The sequence below is a fragment of the Bos taurus genome, chromosome 21 (assembly GCF_002263795.3).
Source record: "Bos taurus isolate L1 Dominette 01449 registration number 42190680 breed Hereford chromosome 21, ARS-UCD2.0, whole genome shotgun sequence".
NCBI lineage: Eukaryota > Metazoa > Chordata > Mammalia > Artiodactyla > Bovidae > Bos > Bos taurus.
The window spans coordinates 41,206,102-41,219,775 of record NC_037348.1 but is presented as its reverse complement, the minus strand read 5'-3'; the positions used below and the strand labels follow the sequence as shown (position 1 = coordinate 41,219,775).

Sequence of the window (13,674 nt, the reverse complement as noted above, 5' to 3'; positions counted from 1 at the left end):
AACTTTTGTACATTAACTGTTCTCATTTGCATTTTATCTTTTGTAAGAAGAAAAATCACACAAAAAGGTAAAAAAAAAATCGTATTTATTAAAGAAATAATACTGTTTTGTTCAAATACAAACCACATTTGATAAATACAGAATATACAAATAAAATTTGGCAAATTATCCTTTTCTAGCAGATTTTTGTTGAAATTAATACATAAAACATTATACTTCAGTATATAGAAACATGATCTAAGCATGGATCAGGAAATTCATTCCTAGTGTTTGAGTAGCAGTCTAAAAGATTAATTGTAATTAAAAAAAAAGCAAGAATGATGTATCGTAATATTTTAAGTTAAATTTGAAAATATTTTAAATATGATTACTTACTAGAATTCTGTGAGCCTCCAGGTTTACTTTCATTCATTTTACTAGAAAAAATAAGAATATACAATCAGACATCTTAATTTCAAAATTCTCAAATTACCCATTTTATTTAGATTTAGTCAGTGTATGATAACGAACAAGCTGCATGATCATTTCTTACTCCAGTACTTTATTTCCTTACCTTTCCACATCTAAGACCAGTAATTTTCAACAAAGGTGGTAAATTCTGGGGACAGTGTAGAAATTGGAAGAAATGTTTTTTAGTTATCAAAAAGATTAAGATGACTACTGGTATTCACTGAAAAGGAGACCCAACTCAGGACATACCAGGAACACAGACTTAAGATTTTCAACTTTCTAGCAGTTTCACAAATCTACTGTAGAAAATTCCATAAACACATGATTACAGCACCTCACCTAAAATAAATATAAAAATTTTAACTTATAAACAATATTTAGTCAGTATCCCAACAACAGATTTATATTTGAGATTCAATTTCTCCAGCTTATAATTTCTTACCCTTCCCCTCTGCAGATGAATTCCAACTACTGCTTACTTAAGTTTATTGGATTGATAATTCAGAATGATTGAGGTCCACAATACAGGTTAACTTGCAAGATTATAAACTAATGTTTCTTTATAAGAAATCACAATTTCTATGTGGCTATGTCTTGTCCTCCTCTTTCCCTTCAAACTATAAGGACCTGGGCATCTCTCTTGGTTCAACACTGCAATGAAGTTCTGTCTAGATTTTTATAATATATGTTCAGACAACTGTAAGACTTAAAAAAAGGTACCTGAGGTTTCTTAATCACTAGCCTCAGAACTCTGACCTAAACAAGTGTTTCTGCATCTTTACAAATAGAAAAGAATAAAAGTGAGTATCAATGTCACATATCACCAAAAAAAAAAAAATATATATATATATATATATAGGAATATATAGTGCTTCATGCTGAAAAGTCTCCAAATATCACTGGCAGCAAGATGATGGTCATAAGAAAGATCTCCAGAGCTATCAAACCATGAACAAGAAAGGTTTTTCCTGTTTTCAACAATCTAATAGGTACTCTATACAGCTTTTCAAAATGTATTAATACACAGTATTCCACACAGACCAATGGAATAAAAATAAAGAGCCCAGAAACAGATTCAGACTTTTCGGGTCACTTGATTTTTAACAAAGGTAACAATGAGAAAAAGAAGTCTTTTATCAACAAATGATGCTGGAAAAAATGGATCTCTGGATGGAAAATTGGGAAACTTGAGATTCACCCTTTACACCATAAATAAAAATTAGTTTCAAGTGGATCACAGACTTTACTGTGATAGCTAAAACTATTTAAGTTTTAAAATAACTTCATCAAATTTAAAAGATTCTACCCATCATAAGATATCATTAAGAAGGTAAATTCTGCACGCCACATACTAGGAGAAAATATTTATAAAAGTGTGTCAGGCAAAGACTTGTACCCAGAATACATAAAGAACTCCTAAAACAATACAAAGCCAACAACTAAGAAATGGGCAAAAGACATTAACAGACACTTCATGAAGCAAGATATACAAATGGCCAATAAACACGTAAAAAATGCTCAACATCATTGCTAATTAGGATGATTAAAAACTAAAACCACTATGAAGACTACTTTATACCTGTAAAAATGTCTAAGATTAGAAAGCCTATAATACCAAACATTGGAAAGGATATGAAGCAACTAGGAATTCTCACAAATTATTGATGGGAATGTAAAATGGAATAATCATTTTGCAAAGTTTTAGCTGTTTCTTAAAAGTTAAACATATATACCCAAGCACCTAGCCTTTGATGTAGGAGTTTCACAGCCAGGTATACATCCAAGAGAAATAAACAAACATATAGACTAAAAACTTTATATAAAAATGCTCATAGCAGCTGTCTTCATGATACTCCCGAACTGGAAGCCTACAAGTCCATCAACAAGAAAACTGACATGCAAATTTCAGTGTATTAATAAAATGTAATACTACTTAGCAGTGAAAAGGTAACAAGTGCTGAGGATGCAATAAAACAGATGAATCTACAAACATGTTGCGTCAAAGAAACCGCACACTATTATTATCTACATTATTCCAATTACATGAAGTTCTTTACCTTTTTTAAAAAAGTAACTTATCAGGGAAAAAATATCAGAACAGTACTTGTCTCTCAACTGGGAAGATGATGGGAAGTAACTTAAGTAAACTTTCTGAAATACCCTTCTCTTCCTAGGATAATCTAAGTAAGCAATTTTAGGAGAAGAAATGTTCAAAAAGCTCTTAATTCTGTAATTTTCAAGCAAACACCACCTTAAGCCCACTTTACAGCTCAGACCTAATGTGGATTCTTTTACACATAACCTTGGTTTTGCTTTGACTCTATCAAAACACTACTTCATTTAAATTTTTCTTCAGTGCCACCCTTCTACAAAATCCTGTAAGAAATCTATTTTACTCTTTGGGGCAAAGTCTTGTGGTTCCCCTGGTCTGTGATCTCTCTCACTGCACTGTCAACAAACCTAACTTAATCACACTACAGGTTTATCCCTGGTGGTTTTAGGCCAGCTGGCCTAGAACAGGTGAAAGGCAAATGTCACAAACATACACTGGGGAGTCTGTTTAAAGGGTATATAGGAGTTCCTTTCACTATTCTTACAGCTATTTTCTAAGCTTACTTGTACTTGTGTACTTGTATTAGCTTCTCAGTCGTGTCTGACTCTTTATGACCTCATGGACTATATAGCCTACCAGGCTCCTCTGTCCATGGAATTCTCCAGGCAAGAACACTGGAGTTGGTTGCCATTCCTTTCTCCAGGGAAACTTCCTGACCCAGAGATCGAACCCAGGTCTCTGTATTGCAGGTGGATTCTTTACCATCCAAGACATGTGGGAAGTCCTTTCTAAGCTTAAGATTATATAAAAATTAAAAGTTACTCCCAAACAGGATAATGTTCCAAAGGTACTACAAGACTCATATTTTGGACTAGTTCGCATCAGCTTTCTTCCTAATCCACAGCATCCCAATGATGATTTACTTCAGTCAGGAGTCTCTAAAACAAAACTTCAAAAAAAAAAACACCTCACATGATTTTAACTAGATTTTATCATTTTGTTTCCAGTACATGAATCTTAAGTCTTCCTAAGTGAAAAGAGGAGAATAATGCTAGGTACAAAAATATCTCAGTAACAGCCCAAGTCTTGGTCTTAGAAATACTACTAAAGTATTCCTCCCTTCCCTGAGAAACCATTAACAATTTAATGAAGAACTCCAGAAGGCCACTATCTAGACATATTCTGAGTCTCCTGTATTGCTTACCTCCACTTGGTCAGTCACTGACATTCAGTCTGAATCTCCTCCCTTCAAAAGTTGGAGCCTAATCTTTTTTTTTTCTTGACTGTGGCTGTGCTTAGTAACTTCCACCAAATAGTCTGGCAGAAGTGACAAAGCGTAATTAGGTCATAAAAGGCATTATGACTTCCTCCTTCTCTCTATCACGGATCCCTTGCACTAGAGGAAGCTTACTGCCATGTCCTAAAGACTCACGATGCTCCTAGGAGAGCTCCACTTGGCAAAGAACTGAGGCATTTACCCACAATCATATATATGTGAACTATTTTAGAAATAAATCATCCAGCCCCATTCAAGCCTTTATAAGACTGCAGTGTGGTTGACAGCCTAAGAGCAACTTCATGGAAGACCCAAAGCCAGAATCACACAGCTAAGCTGTTCCCAAATTTCTGACTCACAGAAACTGACAAATAATAAATGTCTGTTCTTATAAGGCACCAAGTTTTGCAGTGATCTGCTACACAGCAATAGATAACAAATATAATCAAGTAAGCCAGACTCCCACTCACTCTGAGTGGCTGTATTAACAGTTTTTTTGGTGGAATTCTTAGGGTTTTCAATAAATAAGATCCTGCTATTTGCAAACATATTTTTACTTCCTGTTTTCTGACATAGATGCTTTCATTTCTATTTCTGGCCTGATTGCTCTGGCTAGGACTTCTAGTACTCGCTGAACAGGAGAGGTGAGAATGGGCACCCCTGTCCTGTTTCTGATCCTACAGGAGAAGTTTTCAACCTTCTACCATTGAGTAAAATGAAAACTGTGAGCCTGTCATCTATGACCTTTAAAATGTTGAGGTACTTCCCCCTTCTATACCCATTATGTTGAGAATTTTTATCATGAAAGGATGATCAGTTCATTTCATTCACTCAGTCATGTCCAACTCTTTGAGACCCCAGGGACTGCATCACGCCAGGCTTCCATGTCCATCACCAACTCCTGGAGCTTACTCAAACTCATGTCCATCCAGTCGGTGATGCCATCCAACCATCTCATCCTCTGTCGTCCCCTTCTCCTCTTGCCTTCAATCTTTCCCAGCATCACAATCTTTTCCAAGGAGTCCGTTCTTCACCTTGGGTGGCCAAAGTATTGGATTTTCAGCTTTAGCATGAGTCCTTCCGATGAATATTCAGGACTGATTTCATTTAGGAGTAACTGGTTACATCTCCTTGCAGTCCAAGGGACTCTCAAGAACATTACAATTCAAAAGCATCAATTCTTCGGCACTCAGCTTTCTTTACAGTCCAACAGTCACATCCATACAGGACTGACTACTGGGAAACCATAGCTTTGACTAGAACGATCTTTGTTGGCAAAGTAATACCTCTGCTTTTTAGTATGCTGTCTAGGTTGGTCATTGCTTTTCTTCCAAGGAGCAAGTGTCTTTTAATTTCATGGCTGCAGTCACCATCTGCAGTGATTTTGGAGCCCCCCAAAATAAAATCTCTCACTGTTTACATTGTTTCCCTATCTATTTGCCATGAATTGATGGGAAAAGATGTCATGATCTTAGTTTTCTGAATGTTGGCTTTTAGCCTACAATTTCACTCTCCTCTTTCACTTTCATCAAGAAGCTCTTCAGTTTTTCTTCGCTTTCTGCCGTAAGGGTGGTGTCATCTGCACATCTCTCCTGATATTTCTCCTGGCAATCTTGATTCCAGCTTGTGCTTCTTCCAGCCCAGCATTTCTCATGATGTACTCTGCATAGAAGTTAAATGAGCAGGGTGACAATATACAGACAGCCTTGACGTACGTACACCTTTTTCTATTTGGAACCTGTTGTTCCATGTCCAGTTCTAACTGTTGCTTCCTGACCTGCATACAGATTTCTCAGGAGCCAGGTCAGGTGGTCTGGTATTCCCATCTCTTGCAGAATTTCCCACAGTTTGCTATGATCCACACAGTCAAAGGCTTTGGCATAGTCAATAAAAGCAGTAGTAGATGTTTTTCTGGAATTCTCTTGCTTTTTCAATGATCCAGTGGATGTTGGCAATTGGATCTCTCATTCCTCTGTCTTTTCTAAATACAGCTTGAACATCTGAAGTTCTCAGTTCATGTTGAAGTCTGGCTTGGAGAATTTTAAGCATTACTTTGCTAGCGTGTGAGATGACTGCAATTGTGCGGTAGTTTGAGCATTCTTTGGCATTGCCTTTCTCTGGAATGAAAACTGACCTTTTCCAATCCTGTGGCTACTGTTGAGTTTTCCAAATTTGCCACATATTGAGTGCAGCACTTTAACAGCATTATACTTTAGGATTTGAAATAGCTCAGCTGGAATTCCATCACCTCCACTAGCTTTGTTCATAGTGATGCTTCCTAAGGCCCATCTGACTTCACATTCCAGGATGTCTGGCTATAGGTGAGTGACCACACCATCGTGGTTGTCTGGGTCACGAAGATGTTTTCTGTATAGTTCTTCTGTGAATTCTTGCCACCTCTTAGTATCTTTTGTCTCTGTTAGGTCCATATCATTTCTTTCCTTTATTGTGCCCATCTTTACATGAAATGTTCCCTTGATATCTCTAATTTTCTTGAAGAGATCTCTAGTCTTTCCCATTCTATTGTTTTCCTCTATTTCTTTGCATTGATTACTGAGGAAGGTTTTCATATCTTTCCTCTCTATTCTTTGGAACTCTGCATTCAAATGGTTATATCTTTCCTTTTCTCCTTTGCCTTTTGCTCCTCCTCTTTTCTCAGCTATTTGTAAGGCCTCCTTAGACAACCATTTTGCCTTCTTGCATTTCTCTTTTCTTGGGGATGGTCTTGATCAACACCTCCTGTACAGTGTCACAAACCTCGGTCCATAGTTCTTCAGGCACCCTGTCTATCAGATCTAATCCCTTGAATCTATTTGTCACTTCCACTGTATCATCGTCAGCTATTTGATTTAGGTCATACCTGAATGGTTTAGTGGTTTTCCCTACTTTCTTCAATTAAGTCTGAATTTGGCAATAAGGAATTCATGATCTCAGCCACAGTCAGCTCCTGGTCTTGTTTTTGCTGACTGTATAGAGCTTCTCCATCTTTGGCTGCAAAGAATATAAGCAATCTGATTTCAGTGTTGACCATCTGGTGATATCCATGTGTACAGCTGTCTCTTGTGTTGCTGGAAAAGGGTGTTTGCTATGACCAGTGCATTCTCGTGGCAAAACTGTTAGCCTTTGCCCTGCTCCATTTTGTACTCCAAGGCCAAACTTGCCTGTTACTCCAGGTATCTCTTGACTTCCTACTTTTTCATTCCAGTCCCCTATAATGAAAAGGACATATTTTTTGGGTGTTAGTTCTAGGAGGTCCTGTAGGTCTTCATAGAATGGCTCAACTTCAGCTTCTTCAGCATTACTGATTGGGGCATAGACTTGGATTACTGTGATACTGAATGGTTTGCCTTGGAGATCATTCTTTCGTTTTTGAGATTGCACCCAAGTACTGCATTTCGGACTCTTGTTGACTATGAGGGTTACTCCATTTCTTCTAAGGCATTCTTGCCCACAGTAGTAGATATAATGGTCATCTGAGTTAAATTCACCCATTCCAGTCCATTTTAGTTCACTGAGTCTTAAAATGTCAATGTTCACTCTTGCCATCTCCTGTTTGACCACTTTCAATTTACCTTGAGTCATGGGCCTAACAATTCAGGTTCTTATGCAATAGTGCTCTTTACAGCATCGGACTTTACTTCCATCATCAGTCAGATCTACAACTGGGTGCTGTTTTGCTTTGGCTCTGTCTCTTCATTCTTTCTGCTAAAGTTATTTCTCCAGTCTTCTCCAGTAGCATATTGGGCACCTACCGACCTGGGGAGTTCATCTTTCAGCATCTTATCTTTTTGCCTTTTCATACTGTTCATGGGGTTCTCAAGGCAAGAATAATGAAGTGGTTTGGCATTCCCTTCTCCAGTGGACCACGTTTTTTCAGAACTCTCCATCACGACCCATCCGTCCCGGGTGGCCCTACACAGCATGGCTCATAGTTTCATTGAGCGAGACAAGGCTGTGATCCATGTGGTAAGTTTGATTAGTTTTCTGTGACTGTGGTTTTCATTCTGTCTGCCTTCTGAGGGATGAGGATAAGAGGCTTATAGCTTTCTGATGTGAGCAACTGTGGGGGAAACTGGATCTTGTTCTGATAGGTGGAAAGGATGCTGGATTTTCTTAAAAGTTTTTCTTGTATTTTTTGAGATGACTTTTTTATTTCTCCTTCCATTTGTGTTGTCCTAAGTTGCTTCAGTTGTGTCTGACTCCTTACGACCCTTTGGACAGTAGCCAGCCAGGTTCCTTGATCCATGGGATTCGCAAGACAAGAATACTGGAGTGGGCTGCCATTTCCTACTTCAGGGGATCTTTCCGACCCAGGGATCGAACCTGCATCACTTTCATCTCCTACACTGGCAGGCGGGTTCTTTACCTCTACCACCATCTGGAAAAACTCACTTGTATTATGTTTCACATTTATATATTTGTATATATTGATCCATTCTTACACACAAAGATGAATCCTGATTGATCATGATGTATGATCCTTTTAATGTACTGCTGAATTTGGTTTCCGAGTGTTTTGCTGAGAATTTTTGCATCTATATTCATCAGGGATATTGCCCTGTAGTTTTCTTTTCCTATAGTGTCTTTATCTGGCTTTGGTAACAGGGTGATATTGATGTCAAAAAACGAACTTGGGAGTGGAACACACACTCCAGGAAAGAAACAACAATATGGCCAACAAGCAAAGGAAAGAAGGAATGCTGAAAAATTCTCAAAAATACAGACATTAAACAACACAATCTTAAATGAGCAAAAGAGGGAAGAAACCAAAAGGGAAATTAGAAAATACTTAGAGACCAATGAAAATAAAAACATAACATACTAAAACTTATGATAGGGCTTCCCTGGTGGCTCAGTGGTAGGGAATCTGTCTTCCAATGTAGGAGACACAGGTCTGATCCCTGATCCAGGAATATCCCATGTGCCACAGAGCAACTAAACCCATGTGCCACAGCTATTGAGCTCTAGGAGCCTGGGAGTTGCAACTACGGAAGCTCACACATCCTAGAACCTGTGCTCCACAACAAGAGAAGCCACTGCAATGAGAAGCCTGCACACTCCAACTAGAGAGCAGCCCTCCCTCTCTGCAACTAGAGAAAAGCCTGCGCAGCAACAGAGACCCAGCACAACCAAAACCTGTGGGCATGTATGGATGTGAGAGTTGGACTGTGAAGAAGGCTGAGCGCCGAAGAATTGATGCTTCTGAACTGTGGTGTTGGAGAAGACTCTTGAGAGTCCCTTGGACTGCAAGGAGATCCAACCAGTCCATTGTGAAGGAGATCAGCCCTGGGATTTCTTTGGAAGGAATGACGCTAAAGCTGAAACTCCAGTACTTTGGCCACCTCATGTGAAGAGTTGACTCATTGGAAAAGACTCTGATGCTGGGAGGGACTGGGGGCAGGAGGAGAAGGGGACGACAGAGGATGAGATGGCTGGATGGCATCACTGACTCGATGGACGTGAGTCTGAGTGAACTCCGGGAGTTGGTGATGGACAGGGAGGCCTGGTGTGCTGTGATTCATGGGGTGCAGAGAGTTGGACACGACTGAGCGACTGAACTGAACTGAAACAAAAAAAACACCTACAGTATACAGCAAAGAGTGATCAGAGGAAAATTTATAACTGGAAATGCAGACATTGAAAAAGAAGATCCCCAAAGAGTAACTTTATACCTCAAGGAGCTAGAAGTGACACCAAACCTAGTAGAAGGAAGGAATTCATAAAGATGAGAGTTTATATAAATGTAAAAAAAAACAGAAAAACAACAGAGAATAAAATAAAAAATTAGTTCTTAAAAAAGATCAACTAAATTGACAAACCTTTAGCTAGTCATTTGACAAAATCCAACACTCTTTCATGACAAAAAACATTGATCAATTTAGGAACAGAAGGGAATTTCCTCAGCATGATAAAGAGCATCTATGAAAAACCCACAGCTAACATCAAACTCAATGGTGAAAAACTGAAAATTTCCACATAAGATCCAGAGCAAAACAGTGATGTCCACTCTCACTGTATCTATTCAACATTGTATTAGAAGTTCTAGACAAAATAACTAGGCAAGAAAATAAATAAAAGACACCTATACTTCCCTAGTGGCTCAGATGGTAAAGAATTCACCTGCAATGCAGGAGACATGGGTTTGATTCCTGTGTCAGGAAGATCCCTAGGAGAAGGAAATGGCAACCCACTCCAGTGTTCTTGCCTGTAGAATTCCATGGACAGAGGAGCCTGGCAGGCTATAGTCTATGGGACTGCAAAGAGTCCGACACAATTGAGCAACTAACACTTTCATTTTCAAACTGAAAGCAAGAAGTAGCTCTACTTGTAGAAGACATGATCTCATATGTAAGAAATCCTAATGAATTCATAAAACACTCTGAGAGTTCACAAATCCAAAATAAGTGGTAGGATGCAAGGTCAACACACACACAAAAATCAGTCAAATTTCTATACAACAGCAAAGAACAATCCACAACATTTTAATACCATCAAAAGGACTGAACTACTTAATAAATATAACAAAGAGGTACAAGATTTATATATGGAAAGCCACTAACCACTGCAAAAAGAAATGAAATAACCCAAATAAATGGAAAGAACTATGTTCATGATTGGAAGACTTCATATTTTTAAGATGGCCATTCTCCCCAAAGCAATCTATATTCAAGGCAATCTGTATAAAAGTCCAATGATCATTTCTATAGAAATGGAAAATCTGATCCTAAAATTCATAAGAAATTATGAGAGCCTGAATAATTAAAGCAATGTAAAAAGTTGAATGAACATACCTCCCAATTTGAAAACTTGCTACAACACGATCATAATAAAAAAATGCTGAGACTGGCATAGGAAAAACATAGAGAAAAAGTTAAGAGCCAAGAAATAAATCCATACATCTATGATAAATTAATTTTCAACAAAAATGTCAAAACCATTCAGTGAAGAAAGAACAGTCTCTTCACCAAATGGTGTTGGGCCAGTTGGGTAGCCACAGGCAAATGAATGAAGTTGGATCTCTATCTCACACTACACACAAAAATTAACTCAAAATGGTTTCAAGATTTAGTATGTAAGAGCCAAAACTATAAAAATCTCAGAAAAAAACATGACCTTGGATTTGGCAATGGTTTCTTATGCATGACACCAAAATTACAAGAAGCAGAAAGAAAGAAAGAGCAGATTGGAAAGAGAAGATACCTGAAAATCACTACTTGATAAGACCCTGATGCTGGGAAAGATTGAAGGCAGGAGGAGAAGGGAATAAAAGAGGATAAGATGGTTGGATGGCATCACTGACTCAATGGACATGAGTTTGACCATGCTCCGGGAGTTGGTAATGGACAGGGAAGACTAGCGTGCTGCAGTTCATGGGGTTGCAAAGAGTTGGACACGACTAAACGACTGAACTTACTAATTGACTTGATAAGGATCTAGTATCCAGAATATATAAGAAACTTACAACTCAACAAAAAAAACCAAACCAACTGAAAAACAGAAAGGATCTGAACAGACATTTCTTCCAAGAAAATAATTAAATGGGCAACAAGTACATGAAGAAATGTTCAACATCATATTCCTTCAGTTCAGTTCAGTCGCTCAGTTGTGTCCGACTCTTTGCGACCCCATGAATCACAGCACGCCAGGCCTCCCTGTCCATCACCAACTCCTGGAGTTCACTCAGACTCACATCCATCGAGTCAGGGATGCCATCCAGCCATCTCATCCTCTGTCATCCCCTTCTCCTCCTGCCCCCAATCCCTCCCAGCATCAGAGTCTTTTCCAATGAGTCAACTCTTTGCATGAGGTGGCCAAAGTACTGGAGTTTCAGCTTTAGCATCATTCCTTCCAAAGAAATCCCAGGGCTGATCTCCTTCAGAATGGACTGGCTGGATCTCCTTGCAGTCCAAGGGACTCTCAAGAGTCTTCTCCAACACCACAGTTCAAAAGCATCAATTCTTCGGCGCTCAGCCTTCTTCACAGTCCAACTCTCACATCCATACATGACCACAGGAAAAACCATAGCCTTGACTAGACGGACCTTTGGATATGCAAATGAAAACCATAATGAGATACCACACTTGAGATCTGTGCTAAGGTTACCATAATTGAAAATAAAAGGAAAACAAGCAAAGGCAAGGATATGGAGAAACTGCAACCCTCATACATTGCTAATGAGAATGTAAAATGGTACAGCTACTGTGGACCAGTAGTTCAGCAGTTGCTCAAGGCATCACAGAATTGTCACATTACCCAACAATCACACTGGGTACAGTTTTGGAAAGTTTCCTTTATGCCACTTTACTTTTACAAAAGACCCACATTAATATGTGTTTTTGTTAACCAAAAAGAAATCCAAAAAGGATCTTCATTTACAAAAAAAGATAGTTCTTTATTCTATCCCATTTCAGCTTACAAAAGATGTCATATGAATGCTATACTTTCAGATGGCTGGGGAAGCCTGTACTTACTGAAAAGATCTGAAAACAGATATTCAAAAAAAAAGGGCTTCCTGGTGGCTCACCAATAAAGAATCCGCCTGAAACACAGGAGCTGTAGGAGATGTAGGGTCTTGTTCCCTGGGTCAGGAAGATCCCCTGGAGAAAGGAATGGCTACCCACTCCAGTACTCTTGCCAGGAAAATTCCATGGACTGAGGAGCCTGGCAGGCTACAGTCCGTGGGGTCACAGAGTTGGACATGATTAAAGTGATTTGGCATGCACAGTCAAACAAATACTTGCTCAAAAATGTTCCTAACAGCAATACAGACAATAGCTAAAAAACAGAAACTCATTTCTCTGTCAATCAATAACAGGTATACAAAATGTGGTATATCCATACAACAGAATTTTATTCAGCTATTTTAGAAAATACAGTACTGGTTTATGTGACAACATACATGAATCCTAAAAATATACTAAGAAACTAGAAATGAAAAGTCATTTATGTACTGTTGTTGTCTGGTCATTAAGTAGTGTCCAACTCTATGACCCCATGGACTGCAGCACGCTAGGCTTCCCTGTCCTTCACTATCTCCCAGAGTTTGCTCAAATTCATATTCATTGAGTCGATGATGCCATCCAACCATCTCATTCTCTGTCGCCCCCTTTCTCCTCCTGCCTTCAATCTTTCCCAATCTTTTCCAATGAGTTGGCTCTTTGCATCAGGTGGCCAATGTATTGGATGGAGCTTCAGCTTCAGCATTAAGTCCTTCCAATGAGTATTCAGGGTTGATTTCCTTTAAGATTGACTGTATAATCTCACTTATATGAAGTCTCTAGAACAGGTAAATCTATAGAGACAGAGCAGATTTGGGGTTTCCAGGGATGGCAAAATAGGAAATGTGAAGTGACTGTCTAATGGTATGACTTTTCCTTTTGGAGTGATGACAATGTTTTAGAACTAGATAGAGGTAATGGTTGCACAACACTGTGCATGTGTGAATACATGGCACTGAGCTATACACTTCAAAATTGTTACTTTTTAAAAAAATTTATTTAATTGGAGGCTAATTACTTTACAATATTGTAGTGGTTTCTGCCATACATTCACATGAATCAGCCATGGGTGTACATGTGCTCCCCATCCTAAATACCCCTCCCATCTCCCTCCCCATCCTATCCCTCAGGGTCATCCCAGTGCACCAGCCCTGAGCACCCTGTCTCATTCATGGAGCCTGGGCTGGCAATCTGTTTCACATATGATAATATACATGTTTCAATGCTATTCTCTCAAATCACCCCAGCCTCACCTTCTCTCCAGAGTCCAAAAGTCTGTTCTTTACCTTTGTGTCTCTTTTGCTGTCTCACATATAGGGTCATCATTACCATCTTTCTAAATTCCATATATATGTGTTAATATACTGTACTGGTGTTTTTCTTTGACTTACTTCACT

General features: G+C 38.8%; 1 protein-coding gene across 15 annotated transcripts in view; it reads right to left on the bottom strand.

Annotated features, from left to right (window-relative positions):
* G2E3 (G2/M-phase specific E3 ubiquitin protein ligase) overlaps positions 1-13,674 on the bottom strand; it is a 76,895-nt gene that overhangs the window by 47,710 nt on the left and 15,511 nt on the right. For 10 of the 15 annotated variants that reach the window (XM_059878991.1, XM_059878997.1, XM_059878987.1 and 7 more), the window contains one exon: positions 376-416. In XM_059878991.1, coding sequence (XP_059734974.1) covers positions 376-412 — 37 coding nt within the window. In that variant the 5' untranslated portion in view covers positions 413-416. Of the gene's footprint in view, positions 1-375; positions 417-3,066; positions 3,222-3,707; positions 4,148-13,674 lie in introns of those variants that run through there. The other 5 variants (XM_059878996.1, XM_059878990.1, XM_059878998.1 and 2 more) reach the window with 5 other exon arrangements.